Here is an 18,522-nt window from a genome sequence, read left to right as displayed (position 1 = left end):
TATGAACTTGATTGAACAGACATGCATGTATTGTATAACATAATGTCTTAAGATTGTCATCTGATGAAGATCATCAAAGGTTAGTGCTGCATTTAGCTGTGGTTTGGGTTTATATGACATTATATGCTAGCTTGAAAAATGGGTGTCTGATTATTTCTGGCTGGGTACTCTGCTGACAATCTAATGTTTTGCTTTCGTTGTAAAGCCTTTTTGAAATCGGACAGTGTGGTTAGATTAACGAGAGTCTTGTCTTTAAAATGCTGTAAAATAGTCATATGTTTGAGAAATTGAAGTAATAGCATTTCTAAGGTATTTGAATAACGCGCCACAGGATTCCACTGGCTGTTACGTAGGTGGCTTGAAGCGTCCCACCTAGCCTACGCAAGCGTCCCACCTAGCCCAGAGAGGTTAATTACAGTTACACGATTAATCAGTTTAGTCGCGTAATAATATTTACAGAGAGTTATTTGATAAATATGTCTTCAGTTTTAATGATGCCAAAGACATGACAGCGGTCAAGATAATTAGCCTACTTTGTGGACAACATTAAATCAAGGTTCCTGAGGTAAGATTACGTTCCGTGTATGTTTTGATCGTTTGTTTTCTGAGTTAAAACGAAGCAATCGGGAACGTGAAAACGGCTTGTTTATTCATTTTTCAATGTTCAAATGTGGGGTTAAATGTGGAATGCCTGGTCGAGTGCACAGCTAACACTTCCTGTCCTTTCAAAGTAGGTCGTCACCCTTCTAACTCCATTCTATGAATCTATTAATTCCCATACCATGCCACAGTGCCTAGGTAAGATTTATTCATTTCTGCATACGATTTAGAGTGTATTTACTTATTAATGAACTGTTGTTACTGTAAATTATTAGCTGACTGATATATCCTCGCTAACTTGCTAATCTTATTAAAACCTCTTCGATGTAAAGTCCCCCCTGTTCAGGGGACCTGCGTGGTTTTGTTACCGGTTCCGACCGACATTTTCGCTTATAAATCGATCTGTGGACACCGTAGATCGAAATGGCTTGCATTTTGCAATAGCCCTGGTTCCCAAGAACAGAATAGTATATTTTCTGAGCCTGTGTGATGAAGGATGTGAAATCTGAGAATCCTTGAAGCTCAGATGTCCCTCCTACTATTTCATTTGCTATTCCTACTGTCTATCAACTCCTTGCTTAACCCTACGCCACAGCCACTGACAAAGCACATGCCTGCAATCCTTACATTGTAATGCAGCAGGAGAGAGTGGTTTCATCACAGTAGCACATTCAGAGATCAATTTAAAGCCCTTCATCTAAAATAATTTACACTTTAAACAAATAACACTTTCTGTTTGTCATAGATGGACAAGATTAATGTGAGATGAAAGGTGAGTTCCTCGCATTTTACAGTTATAAGGAAAGTGAAATGTTATAGGTGTTTTATAATTTGATTATACTCAATTTAGAAAACATATAAGTCATTTCAAACCTTATTCATACAGTTTTGTTGAATAGGAAATACATAAAATATTTCATATTTTTATCATGTTTGTACTGTACCTGAGCTTGTGTCCTCAAAAGTGACTACAATTTTACCAGAAAGGTGAGATTTTAACCTTTCTTGGCGTATGCAGCATTGCTAGTTATTGTTTATGGCCCGCTCATGATAAATAATTACTTTAGGATATTATGTAGATTACATTTGATTACATCTAAATGGTTTAAATGATGCTATACAGCCAAAAGTTTTGAGAATGACACAAAGTCTGCTGCCTCAGTTTGTATGAGCTTGCTCAGGAATTGCAGCAGGCAGGTGTGAGTGCATCAGCACGCACAGTGAGGCGAAGACTTTTGGAGGATGGCCTGGTGTCAAGAAGGGCAGCAAAGAAGCCACTTCTCTCCAGGAAAAACATCAGGGACAGACTGATATTCTGCAAAAGGTACAGGGATTGGACTGCTGAAGACTGGGGTAAAGTCATTTTCTCTGATGAATCCCCTTTCCGATTGTTTGGGGCATCCGGAAAAAAGCTTGTCCGGAGAAGACAAGGTGAGCGCTACCATCAGTCCTGTGTCATGTCAACAGTAAACCATCATGAGACCATTCATGTGTGGGGTTGCTTCTCAGCCAAGGGAGTGGGCTCACTCACAATTTTGCCTAAGAACACAGCCATAAATAAAGAATGGTACCAACACATCCTCCGAGAGCAACTTCTCCCAACCATCCAGGAACCGTTTGGTGACGAACAATGCATTTTCCAGCATGATGGAGCACCTTGCCATAAGGCAAAAGTGATCACTAAGTGGCTCGGGGAACAAAACATCGATATTTTGTGTCCATGGCCAGGAAACTCCGCAGACCTTAATCCCATTGAGAACTTGTGGTCAATCCTCAAGAGGCGGGTGAACAAACAAAAACCCACAAATTCTGACAAACTCCAAGCATTGATTATACAAGAATGGGCTGCCATCGGTCAGGATGTGACCCAGAAGTTAATTGACAGCATGCCAGGGCGAATTTCAGAGGTCTTGAAAAAGAAGGGTCAACACTGCAAATATTGACTCTTTGCATCCACTTCATGTAATTGTCAATAAAAGCCTTTGACACTTATGGAATGCTTGTAATTATACTTCAGTATTCCATAGTTACATCTGACAAAAATATCTAAAGACAATGAAGCAGCAAACTTTGTGGAAATTAATATTTGTGTCATTCTCAAAACTTTTGGCCACTACTGTATATTGCTAGACTAGAGATATGCCTTAGCTATAGTCAGTCAGTGGTGGCACATCTAACTAGCTGGAAGCAAGGGTGAGAATAGTAGACATGAAAATATATCCTTTCACTGTTTACAGCAGGTCTCAAGCTGCCCAGACCTGTCTGATGAGCCTGATAGGTTGCCGTTGGTGTGTCCTACTTACACGTGTGCAAATCTATGTGTGAATAGCAATGGAATTAAACATCCAACCAATGCCTCAAGTGTCACCCAGAGGGTTGTGGGGTCCTATCCAGAAGCAACCCCTAGCCCAGGGGTGGGCAACTCCAGTCCTCGAGGGCTTGATTGGTGTTACACTTTCTCCATCCCGAGCAAACACAGCTGATTAATCAAATTGCATTCTAAACTGAAGATCATGATCAGATGATTATTGGAGTCAGGTGTGTTAGCTGGGGCAAAACTGTGACACCAATCAGGCCCTCAAGGACTGGAATTGCCCACCCCTGCCCTAGACACTTGTGGAGATCTGAGAGAACTGGACAGGTATAAGCAATATCGCCAAAATTCAACCAATTCCTATCAAAGGGTACGGTGGAGCTCTCACCATGTCACCAACCATCAATCCCTCTCAGATCTCCACAAGAGTCTAGACTCTGGGCAGTAGAGGCTAGGGGTTATTTCTGGACAGGCAATGGGCAATATGGTAGCTCAGTCAGTCAGTCACTGTCAACATTTTTTAATAGCTATGAAATATACTTGCTTCCTCTGTCCTGTGGAGAATCTCAATGGCATTTCCTTAATTGGTTACATCCCCTCTCCTCATCTCCTTCTCAAAACCCAGAAGGTCATAGGTCCCTCCCCTCTCACATTCTTATCCAATGGGTTTTGAGGAGGCGGCAAGGTGAGAGGACGTGAGGAATGAAGGAAAAACCATTGAGATTCTCCCCTTGTTTCCTCCAATCCTCACCTCCTCAGAGCACATTGGGGGAGAGGAGGGAAGGTTCCTCCCCTCAGGCTGCAATGCACTTTCAAGGAGAGGCAAGGAGTGGAGGAAACATGGACAGAGGAAGCAAGAATGTGATGTCTTGTTTTCACACACATTGCTTGAAGAGTTTACTGCACAATTAATCAAATGGCCAACCGGACTATTTATTTGACCCCCCCCCCCCCTTTGTTTTTACACTGCTGCTACTCGCTGTTTATTATCTATGCATAGTCACTTTACCCCTACCTACATGTACAAATTACCTCGACTAACCTGTACCTCCGCACATTGACTCAGTACCCCCTGTATAAAGCCTTGGTATTTTGGTATTGTTATTTTATTGTGTTACTTTTTATTACAAATATTTACTAAATAAACAAAAGTAAATGTAACACTATTTATTGATCTGCATTGTTGGTTAAGGGCTTGTAAGTAAGCATTTCACAGTAAGGTCTACACCTGTTGTATTCGGTGCATGTGTCAAATAAAATTTGATTTGAATACCCAAGCTAACAAGGTGAAAACCTGTTGACAAAGCACTTACCCCTAATTTGCTGCGGGGTGCCATGCTACTGTTGTATTCTGCGCAGGTGTCAAAGCAAATTTGACTTAATTATAATGATGTCATTATTGGTTATTATTATTGTCAATGATTTTGTTGACAGAACCCATCATTTTACATTATTGTATTAAATTGTTATATCAACTATATAAAAAAAATTGAACCGCTGTTGTATATCTTTTTAATTATTCTGGAAGGTTTAGCATGGCTATTAATGATAGATAAGTTGCCTAAAGCACAAATAGACCTGGCTACTGGGCATGACAAAAGAAACACGCAGTGTCAATGTTTCATGTGACACTTTGAATGCCATGTAGATGTTTTGTTGTTGCTAGGAGTAAATGGTCTCATTGTGCCTACCTAGACTCTAATTCCTGTAACTATACATGTGGTGCAACAGAATCATTTAAATGTATATCAAACCATTTAGAAATGTTAACCCTGAAGTCACACATGGGCCCCTTTATTTATAGAAAAACCCATATACAAATTCTGTTTTTACCAGGGTTTGAAAACTACGTTTGTCATAATCTAGCCCCAAATACGCAGGAAGGCAAGCCTAGGTAAAACAAAGGCTCCTAATCCAACACTAAGAGTTTGTTTCACTAAGACACCATAACATCTCACACGCATACTACTGTATGTCTAAAGGAGGGCTTAACTAGTCATGCATTACTGATATTTTAATTACTTTAATGAACCCCTAATTGTCTGCTATGATTAAAATCATTAAAAGCAGATTGAATTCATTAAAGGAATAGGCCTAATATCCACAAATACAATCAGTCAGGCACACAGAAAACATGATCAGGAGAGAAGGAAATTAAAGAAGTAAAGATTTAGGATTTGAGAATGAGTGACTGGAAATGCAAATACGTAAGGCTTAGCTTATCGTTCAATGAGGATTTGTGTGAAGTTTCGTAGGCTACGTCTACTTTCCCGCTTTGAGATTACTGAGAAATCTCTGCTGCCTAATTGTTGATGAAATTGGTTATGAATGTTAGAACTATTTATTGGGGAATACAGAGGCCCATGTCAACACAATCCAACAGAAAGAACTGCTGATCAGTGGGCCTAAAAGAGGATCCTGACAAATTCCGATGAAGTGAAACTAAGCAATAATGTGCACACTGACAACGCATAAAAAAATACATTCACAGTCAATCAGTCAATACTCACAGTGTGCGAGATAACGCTATCGCAAAACAACTCATGACACAAAACATTTATATACTGAGCAAAGGTCTGTCTCAACAGACACCTCTACATAGAACCACAGAATCTGTCAACATCAATCAAACACAGGTTAATGTACTGTACGTGCAGATTTGAACCACAGAGGTTTAACAGTCCCTCTGTGTGTGTGTGTGTGTGTGTGTGTGTGTGTGTGTGTGTGTGTGTGTGTGTGTGTGTGTGTGTGTGTGTGTGTGTGTGTGTGTGTAATAAGGAACACAACTGCACCGCCAAGCCAACGCCTAAAGAAAGCGATGATGAGTCAACCCTGTTTCCTGCTTTTGGGCGGCAGACAGTTGAGATCTATCCACTCTCAGGGTACAACCCTAGAAGACCATGTCTAGATGTCTATGGGCTGTGGGCTGTTTTTAAATCAGCCTGCTGTCTGCCACCATTCACAGCATGGTTGAGCCAGCACCATACACATTGAACTCTGCGTGACCTTTGAGATGCTGATCTACACTAATATTTTTTCTATAGCTAATGAAGAGTAATGTAAAATATACTATACTGTAAAATACAGTACCAGTCAAAAGTTTGGACACACCTACTCATTCAAGGGTTTTTCGTTATTTTTTACTATTTTCTACGTTGTAGAATAATAGTGAAGACATCAAAACTATGAAATAACACATACGGAATCAACCAAAAAAGTATTAAACAAATTAAAATATATTTTGCCTTGATAACAGCTTTGCACTCTTGGCATTCTCTCAACCAGCTTCATGAGGTAGCCAACTGGAATGCATTTCAATTAACAGGTGTGTTTGCTAAAAGTTAATTTGTGGAATTTCTTTCCTTCTTTATGCGTTTGAGCCAATCAGTTGTGTTGTGACAAGGTAGGGATGGTATACAGAAGATAGCCCTATTTGGTAAAAGACCAAGTCCATATTATGGCATGAACAGCTCAAATAAGCAAAGAGAAATGACAGTCCATCATTACTGGAAGACATGGTCAGTCAATCCGCAAAATGTCAAGAACTTTGAACATTTCTTCAAGTGCAGTCACGCTATGACGAAACTGGCTCTCATAAGGACCGCCACAGGAAAGGAAGACCCAGAGTTACCTCTGCTGCAGAGGATACGTTCATTAGAGTTACCAGTTTCAGAAATTGGCAATTAACTGCACCTCAGATTGCAGCCCAAATGCTTTACAGAGTTCAAGTAACAGACACATCTCAACATCAACTTGGGACAACAACAAAAAAACAAGCAATGGACATTAGACCAGTGGAAATCTATCCTTTGGTCTGCTGACTCCAAATTTGAGATTTTGGTTTCCAACCACCGTGTCTTTGTGAGACGCAGAATAGGTGAACGGATGATCTCTGCATGTGTGGTTCCCACCGTTAAGCATGGAGGAGGTGGTGTGATGGTTCTTTGCTGGTGACACTGTCAGGGATTTATCTGGAATTCAAGGCTCATTTAACCAGCATGGCTACCACAGCATTCTGTAGCGATACGCCATCCCATCTGGTTTGTGCTTTGTGGGACTATCATTTGTTTTAAACAGGACAATGACCAAAACACACCTCCAGGCTGTGTAAGGGCTATTTGACCAAGAAGGAGAGTGATGGAGTGCTGCATCAGATGACCTGGCCTCCACAATCACCCGACCTCAACCCAATTGAGATGGTTTTGAATGAGTTGGATCGCAGAGTGAAAGAAAAGCAGCCAACAAGTGCTCAGCATATATGGGAACTCCAAGACTGTTGGAAAAGCATTCCAGATGAAGCTGGTTGAGAGAATGCCAAGAGTGTGCAAAGCTGTCAAGGCAAAGGGTGGCTACTTTGAAGAATCTAAAACATAAAATATATTTTGATTTGTTTAACACCTTTTTGGTTACTACATGATTCCATATGTGATATTTCATAGTTTTGATGTCTTCACTATTATTCTACAATGTAGAAAATAGTAAAAATAAAGAAAACCCTTGAATGAGTAGGTGTATCCAAACTTCTGACTGGTAACGTATACTATGTCTGTAAAATGTATATAGAATGTATAAGCTGGAAGTAGAAGCCTTAGTGTTGTTGTCCATTAGATTACTCCAATTAGAAGAGGGGTGGTAGGGTTAGGGGAAAATAATATATAGATATATTTGGGGACTAGAAATTATGCATATAATAACATTGGTAGAAGCCACAATCTGTAATCTGATCTACCCCCTAAAAATGTATAACAAATATTCAACATCAAACTTTAATTCTTTTATTTTTAACCTCTAAGGCTGAAGATGATGTAGCTTCCATTTATTAGAACTTTAGTACTCCCAACAGAATTCCAGAACACAAACCATGGGTGTGTCCATCAATTCAATCTGGAGTGCCAGAGCGCGCTCTGGCTGTTCGAAAATTCAGAGCTTTGTCAGATTGTCAGTTTGTAAATTCAGAGCGTTTCGCTCTCAGAGTGTTCAGAGCGCACACTGGACACTCTGGCCGAGGAGTAGGGTTGATCTGAGTGTTCTGACCTCACAACGGCAGTCAAGCACCCAAGCTAACAGGCTAACGTTGGCTAGCTTGCTAGCAACTTCCAGACAAATGAGAGAGAACCTCAGACTAACCATTTTACTCGCCCTAGCAGAGCTCGTTTGGCTGTTTTCATGTTGTCCAGAGCATTGGTGCTTAGAGAAGCTGTTTCAGATTATTTCTTGCCACATTCGCTCAGTTGCTATCAACAACCCTGTAAAATCAATGTTTGTCAATCACCAAAACACAAGGTCTCTAAGGCCCCTTTGCGCCAATAAATATAAATCATTACATTTCTGTTTCCTGTTGAGAACTCTGCAAATGAGCATGTTGTCATCGCACCTTGAATTTGTTTCATTCACATGAATGCCTGGCCTAAATGCCAAGGCATGATGCTGGGCCCACTTCACATATACAACTGATCCATTAACACCTACACGGTGAATCCATTAACAACGTGAATCCATGGAGTCCAGAAACCCTCCACAATGATGGTCTATTATTCCACCCACATTCCAATCTACTATGTCACTTGTCTATTTGTCATAAATACCATGGAATCTACCTAGGGTATTTATGCTAAGAAGACAAGTGTTGAATTTATGTCATATTTTACATTTTAAGTGTGCAAGACTAATCATTAGTAGAATCTATGATATATGGGCTAGCTTACAGTATGTATTTGTCAAATCAACCAGACTCAACAGATTTGGAGGAGAATAAGTTCCAACTCCCCTGTATTGTACAATCATACCTAGATGGCTTCACACATGAAGTCAGAGAGCAGTCTCAAAACATGTATGTCATGTCAACATTGTTATAATGCCGACATGCTTTGAGCGCAGTTCGATTTATTCAAAAGAGATGTATGACTGCTACACACGGAAAAATAGATAAGATACTCTGCCTCTCAGGTAATTCAATAGGTGTTAACCAAATTGACTTGCATTAAACAAGTTGAAATACTGCATAGCATTTCAGTGAGAGTATAACCCACATAATCCTCAAGTTATCAATGGATCTTGGGTAAATATGTTAGCACACTTCGCGCTCTCTCTCTCTCTCTCTCACACAGAGGTCACAATTTACTCTGGAATGCAGAAGAGGTTGAGGGGGCTCTGACAAAGCGGATCTCCTGAATTCCTCTAAAATTACTTCATTCCTTCTGTCGATTTTGTTAGAAGTCAAAGCTGTTTGCGGTTATGATTTTATAACAGCAAACATGGGACAACAAAAATGACTCAGTAGAAGTCATTCTCATGGCAGACAGCCTGCTAAAAGTGCCCTTAACCTTAAAATAACCTGAGGGGTTATCCTGATGTCCTTGGCTGTTTTTTGTGTCCACATCACAAACCAGAGCTCAGATAGTGTTGTTGTGATGGTATCCTACCCGGTGACTCATTAAACACAGCTTTCAAAAGTTTCTCTCCTGACAAGAGTCGCTTTCACCATGCCAGACATCCTTTCACGGACGTCTAAAGGATACCCAGGCTATGGTGAATCCGAGTTCCCTGTCATCACAATTCTCAGCGGGCTGTGTCAGTGAGGTGACAACCTCCACCTCTAATCCAGCTTTAAAAACAGACTTATGTCCGTAAACTCTGGCCTGGATCCACACAGATACACATTCACAGTGATCACAGACAATCTCTGGAAGAAATCAAGGGTGGCAAAGTCTGGGAAAGTGTTGGCAAATATTTGAGGACATTAAAGGCCTGCATGTATCGAGGCATGCATGTGCAAAAGGGAAGAGAAAAACAAAAAGTAAGATCAAGGCTCCACCCAGGGATGAATGATTTCTTCCTCCCTCCACTCAGGCCGTCTGGGTTTGGCGAGAGCCAGAGCACAGGCCTGCCTCGTCACCTCTGCTGCCCTGTTGAGGCTGGGCAACAACAGTGACCATGCCTGGCACTGAGACCTCTTAAGGAGTGTGTAGTGAGCAGTGAGCTCACTGACTGAGAGAGTGCTTAGATGACATCAGCACTCATCCAAGCAGCAGTGAGGCAGCACTAAAGGCCTGGCTGGGCCGTGGAGCCAACGGAGGGAAGGCAGTAGCTGGGCGACTGGAGGATGTTTAAGAGTTAGTGTTGTAAGACTATTTTTCCACAACATTTAAATATCACACCATCTTAGGAGACTCTGGGGGTTCTAGTCCTACTATGTCATTATAGATGGGGCGGCAAGTAGCCTAGTGGTTAGAGCGTTGGGCCAGTAACCGAAAGGTTGCTGGATTGAATCCCCGAGCTAACAAGGTAAAAATGTCGTTCGGCCCATGAACAAGTCAGTTAACCCACTGTTCCCCAGTAGGGCGTCATTGTAAATAATAATTTGTTCTTAATTGACTTGCCTAGATAAATAAAAAGGTTAAATAAAAATAGATCACAAAACACTGGGGTTTTCTGGGGGTTCTAGTCCTACTATGTCATTACAGTCCACAAAACACTGGGGTATTCTGCTGGCTAGAAATCAGAGCCATTCTCATTAAGTTAGTTAAGTTTTGTCCCATCAGCATTGCACCCTACACCAACCCCTCCCGATTGAGAGGTCGTATGCAACCCAGAGGAATGGTTGCTTTATTTTGTTTGTACTTCTCACCACAGTCATTCCCTGTACACAGGACTCTGCATGTCCTTCTCACCACAGTCATTCCCTGTACACAGGACTCTGCATGTACTTCTCACCACAGTCATTCCCTGTACACAGGACTCTGCATGTATTTCTCACCACAGTCATTCCCTGTACACAGGACTCTGCATGTACTTCTCACCACAGTCATTCCCTGTACACAGGACTCTGCATGTACTTCTCACCACAGTCATTCCCTGTAGATGTCAGCTCTTCTGCTCTAGAGTCTCAGCCTGAGACAACCAGGTTTGCATTCCAGAGGCCCAATTTCGATTTAACCTTTATTTAACTAGGCAAGTCAGTTAGAACAAATTCGTATTTACAATGCCGGCCTACTCCGGCCAAACCCTGACGATGCTGGGCCAATTGTGTGCCGCCCTATGGGACTCCCAATCACAGCCGGATGTGATACAGCCTGGATTCGAACCAGGTACTATAGTGACGCCTCTTGCACTGAGAGGCAGTGCCTTAGACCGCTGCGCCACTCCAGCAGCTCACCAATGGACAGATTCTCACAGCCCCAGCAGCCCTGCTGCATCAAGACAGAAGAGACCTACCTGCCCATTGCAGCCAGGACATAGTTGAGTAATTGGCTCTCTGTAGGCTCAGCACAAATTGGAGGCACATATTTGGTAAACAAAGCCATAAAGTCGGCCAGATGGCCATCCTGCTCTTTAACATTAGGCTAAACTGATTTTCTTCTTTACCTTAGCGGTGGCTAGGGCATTCTCCTGGATGACTCAACATATCTCTTGATCCACAGAGGAACTGAAAGAACTTGCTGTCATACTACTTGTTAACATGCTGGCCCTGTAGAGGAACAGTTCCAGGTTACACTACAGTAAGTCAGTGAAAAATGATCAGCTCAACCGCAGGCCTACATCCTGGTTGACGCAACTTTTCCATATTTGACTTATGCTAAAACTTATTGACAACTCTGGTGGCACAGAACCCTGTGGCTGCAAGTGGCAAAAGTTATAATAATATACTGCTCAAAAAAAATAAAGGGAACACAAACAACACATCCTAGATCTGAATGAAATAAATAATCTTATTAAATACTTTTTTCTTTACATAGTTGAATGTGCTGACAACAACATCACACAAAAATAATCAATGGAAATCCAATTTATCAAGCCATGGAGGTCTGGATTTGGAGTCACACTCAAAATTAAAGTGGAAAACCACACTACAGGCTGATTCAACTTTGATGTAATGTCCTTAAAACAAGTCAAAATGAGGCTCAGTAGTGTGTGTGGCCTCCTCGTGCCTGTATGACCTCCCTACAACGCCTGGGCATGCTCCTGATGAGGTGGCGGATGGTCTCCTGAGGGATCTCCTCCCAGACCTGGACTAAAGCATCCGCCAACTCCTGGACAGTCTGTGGTGCAACGTGGCGTTGGTGGATGGAGCGAGACATGATGTCCCAGATGTGCACAATTGGATTCAGGTCTGGGGAATGGGCGGGCCCGTCCATAGCATCAATGCCTTCCTCTTGCAGGAACTGCTGACACACTCCAGCCACATGAGGTCTAGCATTGTCTTGCATTAGGAGGAACCCAGGGCCAACCACACCAGCATATGGTCTCACAAGGGGTCTGAGGATCTCATCTCGGTACCAAATGGCAGTCAGGCTACCTCTGGCGAGCACATGGAGGGCTGTACGGCCCCCCAAAGAAATGCCACCCCACACCATGACTGACCCACCGCCAAACCGGTCATGCTGGAGGATGTTGCAGGCAGCAGAACGTTCTCCACGGCGTCTCCAGACTCTGTCACGTCTGTCACGTGCTCAGTGTGATCCTGCTTTCATCTGTGAATAGCACAGGGCACCAGTGGCGAATTTGCCAATCTTGGTGTTCTCTGGCAAATGCCAAACGTCTTGCACGGTGTTGGTCTGTAAGCACAACCCCCACCTGTGGACGTCAGGCCCTCATATCACCCTCATGGAGTCTGTTTCTGACCGTTTGAGCAGACACATGCACATTTGTGGCCTGCTGGAGGTCATTTTGCAGGGCTCTGGCAGTGCTTCTCCTGCTCCTCCTTGCACAAAGGCGGAGGTAGCGGTCCTGCTGCTGGGTTGTTGCCCTCCTACGGCCTCCTCCACGTCTCCTGATGTACTGGCCTGTCTCCTGGTAGCGCCTCCATGCTCTGGACACTACACTGACAGACACAGCAAACCTTCTTGCCACAGCTCGCATTGATGTGCCATCCTGGATGAGCTGCACTACCTGAGCCACTTGTGTGGGTTGTAGACTCCGTCTCATGCTACCACTAGAGTGAAAGCACCGCCAGCATTCAAAAGTGACCAAAACATCAGCCAGGAAGCATAGGAACTGAGAAGTGGTCTGTGGTTCCCACCTGCAGAACCACTCCTTTATTGGGGGCGTCTTGCTAATTGCCTATCATTTCCACCTGTTGTCTATTCCATTTACACAACAGCATGTGAAATTTATTGTCAATCAGTGTTGCTTCCTAAGTGGACAGTTTGATTTCACAGAAGTGTGATTGACTTGGAGTTACATTGTGTTGTTTAAGTGTTCCCTTTATTTTTTTGAGCAGTGTATAATAATAAAATGCCATTTAGCAGACGCTTTTATCCAAAGCGACTTCCAGTCATACATGCATACATTTAACGTATGGGTGGTCCCGGGAATCGAACCCACTACCCTGGCATTACAAGCCCCATACTCTACCAACAGACAAATACCCTGCGTGTTGCCATGTATAATTCCGACTCTCCCTCCCCTAGCGTTTCTGCCGCTGTTTGTAACCTGCTTCAGTTACAACCCATCTTTCCAACCAGTTCTAGTTTCCACCAGGGAGAGTGGGGCTGACATTATGATGACCACACTGAAGTGCAGCCCGTGAGACCGTATCCCTCCAGTGTTGTCATTAAGACATGGGAAGAGTCCACTTTAAATAGATCCTGTGAGTCTCCTACATACACCGGTCACTAATCATTAATGAACATGGCTTAATTTGGAAGTAAACTTTGTTCAAGTTAATCACAGGACATTCAGTCAAATTAGTTTGTGAAATATGAGCAATGAGCTCCCTACTGATTTCACTTCCAGGCAAGGGATGAGGCGCACTGTGCTGTAATAGCTCAAATGACACTTGAGACCCAACGACACAGTGTCAAACTGATACACCTTGTACATCAATCAGTGTGTAGGTAACTAAACAGCACTGTACCAGACTATATTAACCAGTGTGTAGGTAACTAAACAGCACTGTACCAGACTATATTAACCAGTGTGTAGGTAACTAAACAACACTGTAACAGACTATATTAACCAGTGTGTAGGTAACTAAACAGCACTGTACCAGACTATATTAACCAGTGTGTAGGTAACTAAACAACACTGTACCAGACTATATTAACCAGTGTGTAGGTAACTAAACAACACTGTTCCAGACTATATTAACCAGTGTGTAGGTAACTAAACAACACTGTACCAGACTATATTAACCAGTGTGTAGGTAACTAAACAGCACTGTACCAGACTATATTAACCAGTGTGTAGGTAACTAAACAGCACTGTACCAGACTATATTAACCAGTGTGTAGGTAACTAAACAACACTGTACCAGACTATATTAACCAGTGTGTAGGTAACTAAACAACACTGTACCAGACTATATTAACCAGTGTGTAGGTAACTAAACAACACTGTACCAGACTATATTAACCAGTGTGTAGGTAACTAAACAACACTGTACCAGACTATATTAACCAGTGTGTAGGTAACTAAACAACACTGTACCAGACTATATTAACCAGTGTGTAGGTAACTAAACAGCACTGTACCAGACTATATTAACCAGTGTGTAGGTACCTAAACAGCACTGTACCAGACTATATTAACCAGTGTGTAGGTAACTAAACAGCACTGTACCAGACTATATTAACCAGTGTGTAGGTAACTAAACAGCACTGTACCAGACTATATTAACCAGTGTGTAGGTAACTAAACAGCACTGTACCAGACTATATTAACCAGTGTGTAGGTAACTAAACAGCACTGTACCAGACTATATTAACCAGTGTGTAGGTAACTAAACAGCACTGTACCAGACTATATTAACCAGTGTGTAGGTAACTAAACAGCACTGTACCAGACTATATTAACCAGTGTGTAGGTAACTAAACAACACTGTACCAGACTATATTAACCAGTGTGTAGGTAACTAAACAGCAATGTACCAGACTATATTAACCAGTGTGTAGGTAACTAAACAGCAATGTACCAGACTATATTAACCAGTGTGTAGGTAACTAAACAACACTGTACCAGACTATATTAACCAGTGTGTAGGTAACTAAACAACACTGTACCAGACTATATTAACCAGTGTGTAGGTAACTAAACAGCACTGTACCAGACTATATTAACCAGTGTGTAGGTAACTAAACAGCACTGTACCAGACTATATTAACCAGTGTGTAGGTAACTAAACAGCACTGTACCAGACTATATTAACCAGTGTGTAGGTAACTAAACAGCACTGTACCAGACTATATTAACCAGTGTGTAGGTAACTAAACAACACTGTACCAGACTATATTAACCAGTGTGTAGGTAACTAAACAACACTGTACCAGACTATATTAACCAGTGTGTAGGTAACTAAACAGCACTGTACCAGACTATATTAACCAGTGTGTAGGTAACTAAACAGCACTGTACCAGACTATATTAACCAGTGTGTAGGTAACTAAACAACACTGTACCAGACTATATTAACCAGTGTGTAGGTAACTAAACAACACTGTACCAGACTATATTAACCAGTGTGTAGGTAACTAAACAGCACTGTACCAAACTATATTAACCAGTGTGTAGGTAACTAAACAGCACTGTACCAGACTATATTAACCAGTGTGTAGGCCAATAGGGAGACTCCACAGCTGAGCTGAAGAAGTAAATAAAAGTCAGTTAGATATAAGCTATCAGTTATTTTCATGCACTGTTGCTTGGTTGTTGTTTATGTCATAGTGCTGATCATGCCGTTTAGGTTGGCTCAGGTCATATCTACAGAATAATGCTGACCCTCATGCACAGCACAAAAGACTCCCTTGCATACCACAGGATATTGTTCTACCCTCTGGGTCAGCAAGTTGCTCAACTTTCCACTGTATCTGTCTCTGCAACAGGAATGCCTTTCAAAGGCCTCAGGTTGTACTTGTAGGAAGGCCTTTGATCAAAAGGCAAACAAATGTTGAGGGTTTCAAAAGTAACTTGAGTGAAATGCGAGCAGCCATCTAGGTCAAAATGTGAATGCTACATTAAATAGTTAATATGATTACCATTTGGGGTGGTCAGCCCATCTTTGAAGCTCGTCTTGCACCACAAGGATGCATTGTATGACAACGTGATGTAGTCAACTCTGCAGGGTTACTAGAGAGTGAGCAGTGGGGTTGGTTCATATACTGCTGGGATGGTTTGACTTTAACATCAGGGCTTACCCTTGAGTTGACTGATTAACAAGCTCTAATGCACAACAATAAAACTGTGAATAGGGCGTGCTCATGAATTCCTTTCAACACAGGATGTATGAGTAGTAAAGCTGATTCACTCATAAGTAGCGTGTGAAACCTATGTAACAATTTATCTAATTTGGAAAGTCAGTTAACCCTTGAATGTCAAATAACAGGACGGGACAGACAGTTCAGTGTAACTTTTCAAAGGAAGATGGCTATTGTATAGCCAGCAGATATGACCCACTCGCATACAGATGCACTAAGGTAAACTGCCGTTTTTGTCCTCATGCTAGCTAGCAGTAGCATCCATTATGGAATGGCACCTGGCATTGAACAACAAAGGAGCTGATTGGCTGATGCTGCTGTGACTTCTGCTACCTGGCACGAGGAAGAAAATGAGTTTTACGGAAAAACAAGCAGTCTTTCAATCTTATCGGTTTAACAGTTATGATATTGGGACAATTCGGAATACAACGCATTTCTCATCCCTGGATTGCGGTACATTTTCCGAGCCATATCTCGCACCGGCTCCATGGTTTCTTAATATACACAGAAATGCTGTTCAACACTAGTGCATCTGTAAGCAAATGGGTAGGATCTGCTGGCTAGCTACTGCAGAACAAGTAACTCAGAAAATACCAACCAGTTTTTTGTTTTTACTCTCATCCTCTTTTTCTTTCTTTTTATTAGCTTTATTAGGATCTTCTCCACCGCTTGCTTGATCCATTTTGCGATTTTGTTCCCGTAAAGACTTCAGAAGATTCCTCAAAAGTAAACTCGACCACTCTTGTGAACACTTTCAAAACAATCAGGGTTAGGTTTCCTCAAAAGCCATGCCATTCAAGTTGGCATAATGAAAATGTTGTTAGTATTCCAAATGAAGGTCCGTTTCTTCTTTATAATTGCATCCAGTTCCAAAGTAAAAGCTTCTTGCTTGAAGAAAGGTGTGGTAGGATAGTGCTGTGTCCATCCAGATGTCTTTTCAACACATTATCAACTGTCTCAGTCCAATCTGCAGTAAAATCTGTCCCAAAAAGAACAAAGTATATATTTTGAATGTCAGTGTCAATCAATCATTCATTCATTCTCAGCAGTTGTGCACAAATTGTTTATCTAAAAATCACTGTACCGCTCCATGTTGACACGTGCTTTCAGGAATACCCTAATTATTATTCAGGTACCTTTGCTTTGGATAGTGTACGCCATAATACTCGACAGCAATGTGTCAAAAAAGCTAGTCAACGGTTTGTTTTATGAAGAAACAATGTTGCCATATACTAGCGTGGAACAAAGTAAAATAAATCCATTACTGTTTCACAAAACTAGTTGACAATCTAGCAAGGATGTAACAACACGATTTAAATATAGCAGGGTTATTACCTTGGTTATATGGATAGTTTACGCTTTCAAGACACATTGTAACATGCAACATCAATGCCTCAAAAGTATAAATTAAATGTATTTGAAATACCACAAACATTTTATTAGATAGAACACCGTGGCTGTCTAAGCGCTTACTTTTGAAATACATTACAAAACGGGGAACAAATACATTTTACTTTACCTGAACAGCTTCATTGAACTTAATTGGCTTAATGTAATAGTTTACAATTGTATACAATGTAACAATTACATAAATATGTCAAATAAAACTCTAAATCCCATCCCAAGCTTACCATTTCAACCAAACTTGAAAGCCAGACTGACTGTATGTAGTTCTGCCTACCGAACATTCCGATTCGTCCACGAGCCACGCTAGGAAGCAGGGTTTCCATCAGCCATTGGTCACATCAGCAATCACTCAGGGGTCGGTTTGTTGACGTTGACGGGGGGTGTCACTAGTTAGCCCAGCCACAAAGTCAAATATATATATCGTACAAATTCATGAAAACGAAAATTAGCTTTTTGGTGTTCATTTAAGGTTAGGCATAAGGTTAGCAGTGTGGTTAAGTTTAGGGTTAAGATTCAATTAAAAATAAGATTTTAAGAAGATACATTTTAGAAATAGGCGGGGTTTATCCATTTGTGGCTGTGGTAACTAGCAAAGACCGAGGAGGAGACTATTGTTGTAACGGAGAGGTAAAGACTGACTTCACAGTGACTGGATAGGATTTCATTACGGAAAGATGCCAGCCGATGAAAATAAATTGAGCGCGCGCTCATGTACGTGTATGCTCAATGTGATGTGTGTAAAATAGACCTAACAAAAAAGTTTATTTAGCAAACATATATAAATGGAGGCAAAATAATATAAATTAAATATTAAATACAAAATATTTTAGACTGATCCAATATAAATAATAAATAAACACTAATTCCAAATGACATAAATTCATTTGTATTGCATCATTTATATTGCTAATTTAGGTTCACAGACTATAGCTGGAGTTGCATGTTTGATTGCATATTCACATCATGAGACATATTTCATATTTCAAAGTCTGATTCCAGTTAGACTTCAAT

General features: G+C 41.4%; 1 protein-coding gene across 3 annotated transcripts in view; it reads right to left on the bottom strand.

Moving 5' to 3' along the window:
* diaph2 (diaphanous-related formin 2) overlaps positions 1-17,832 on the bottom strand; it is a 706,015-nt gene extending 688,183 nt beyond the window's left edge. For 2 of the 3 annotated variants that reach the window (XM_029725953.1, XM_029725962.1), the window contains exons 1-2: positions 17,736-17,832; positions 16,703-17,083 (exon numbers count right to left, since the gene is read on the bottom strand). In XM_029725953.1, coding sequence (XP_029581813.1) covers positions 16,703-16,786 — 84 coding nt within the window. In that variant the 5' untranslated portion in view covers positions 16,787-17,083; positions 17,736-17,832. Of the gene's footprint in view, positions 1-16,702; positions 17,084-17,623 lie in introns of all 3 variants that reach the window. The other variant, XM_029725944.1, reaches the window with a different exon arrangement.
* Positions 17,833-18,522: the final 690 nt, after the last annotated feature.

The sequence above is a fragment of the Salmo trutta genome, chromosome 3, assembly GCF_901001165.1.
Source record: "Salmo trutta chromosome 3, fSalTru1.1, whole genome shotgun sequence".
In the NCBI taxonomy this organism is placed as follows: Eukaryota; Metazoa; Chordata; class Actinopteri; order Salmoniformes; family Salmonidae; genus Salmo; species Salmo trutta.
Note: the sequence above shows the minus strand (reverse complement) of the source record. Positions and strands in the feature narration are given on the sequence as shown.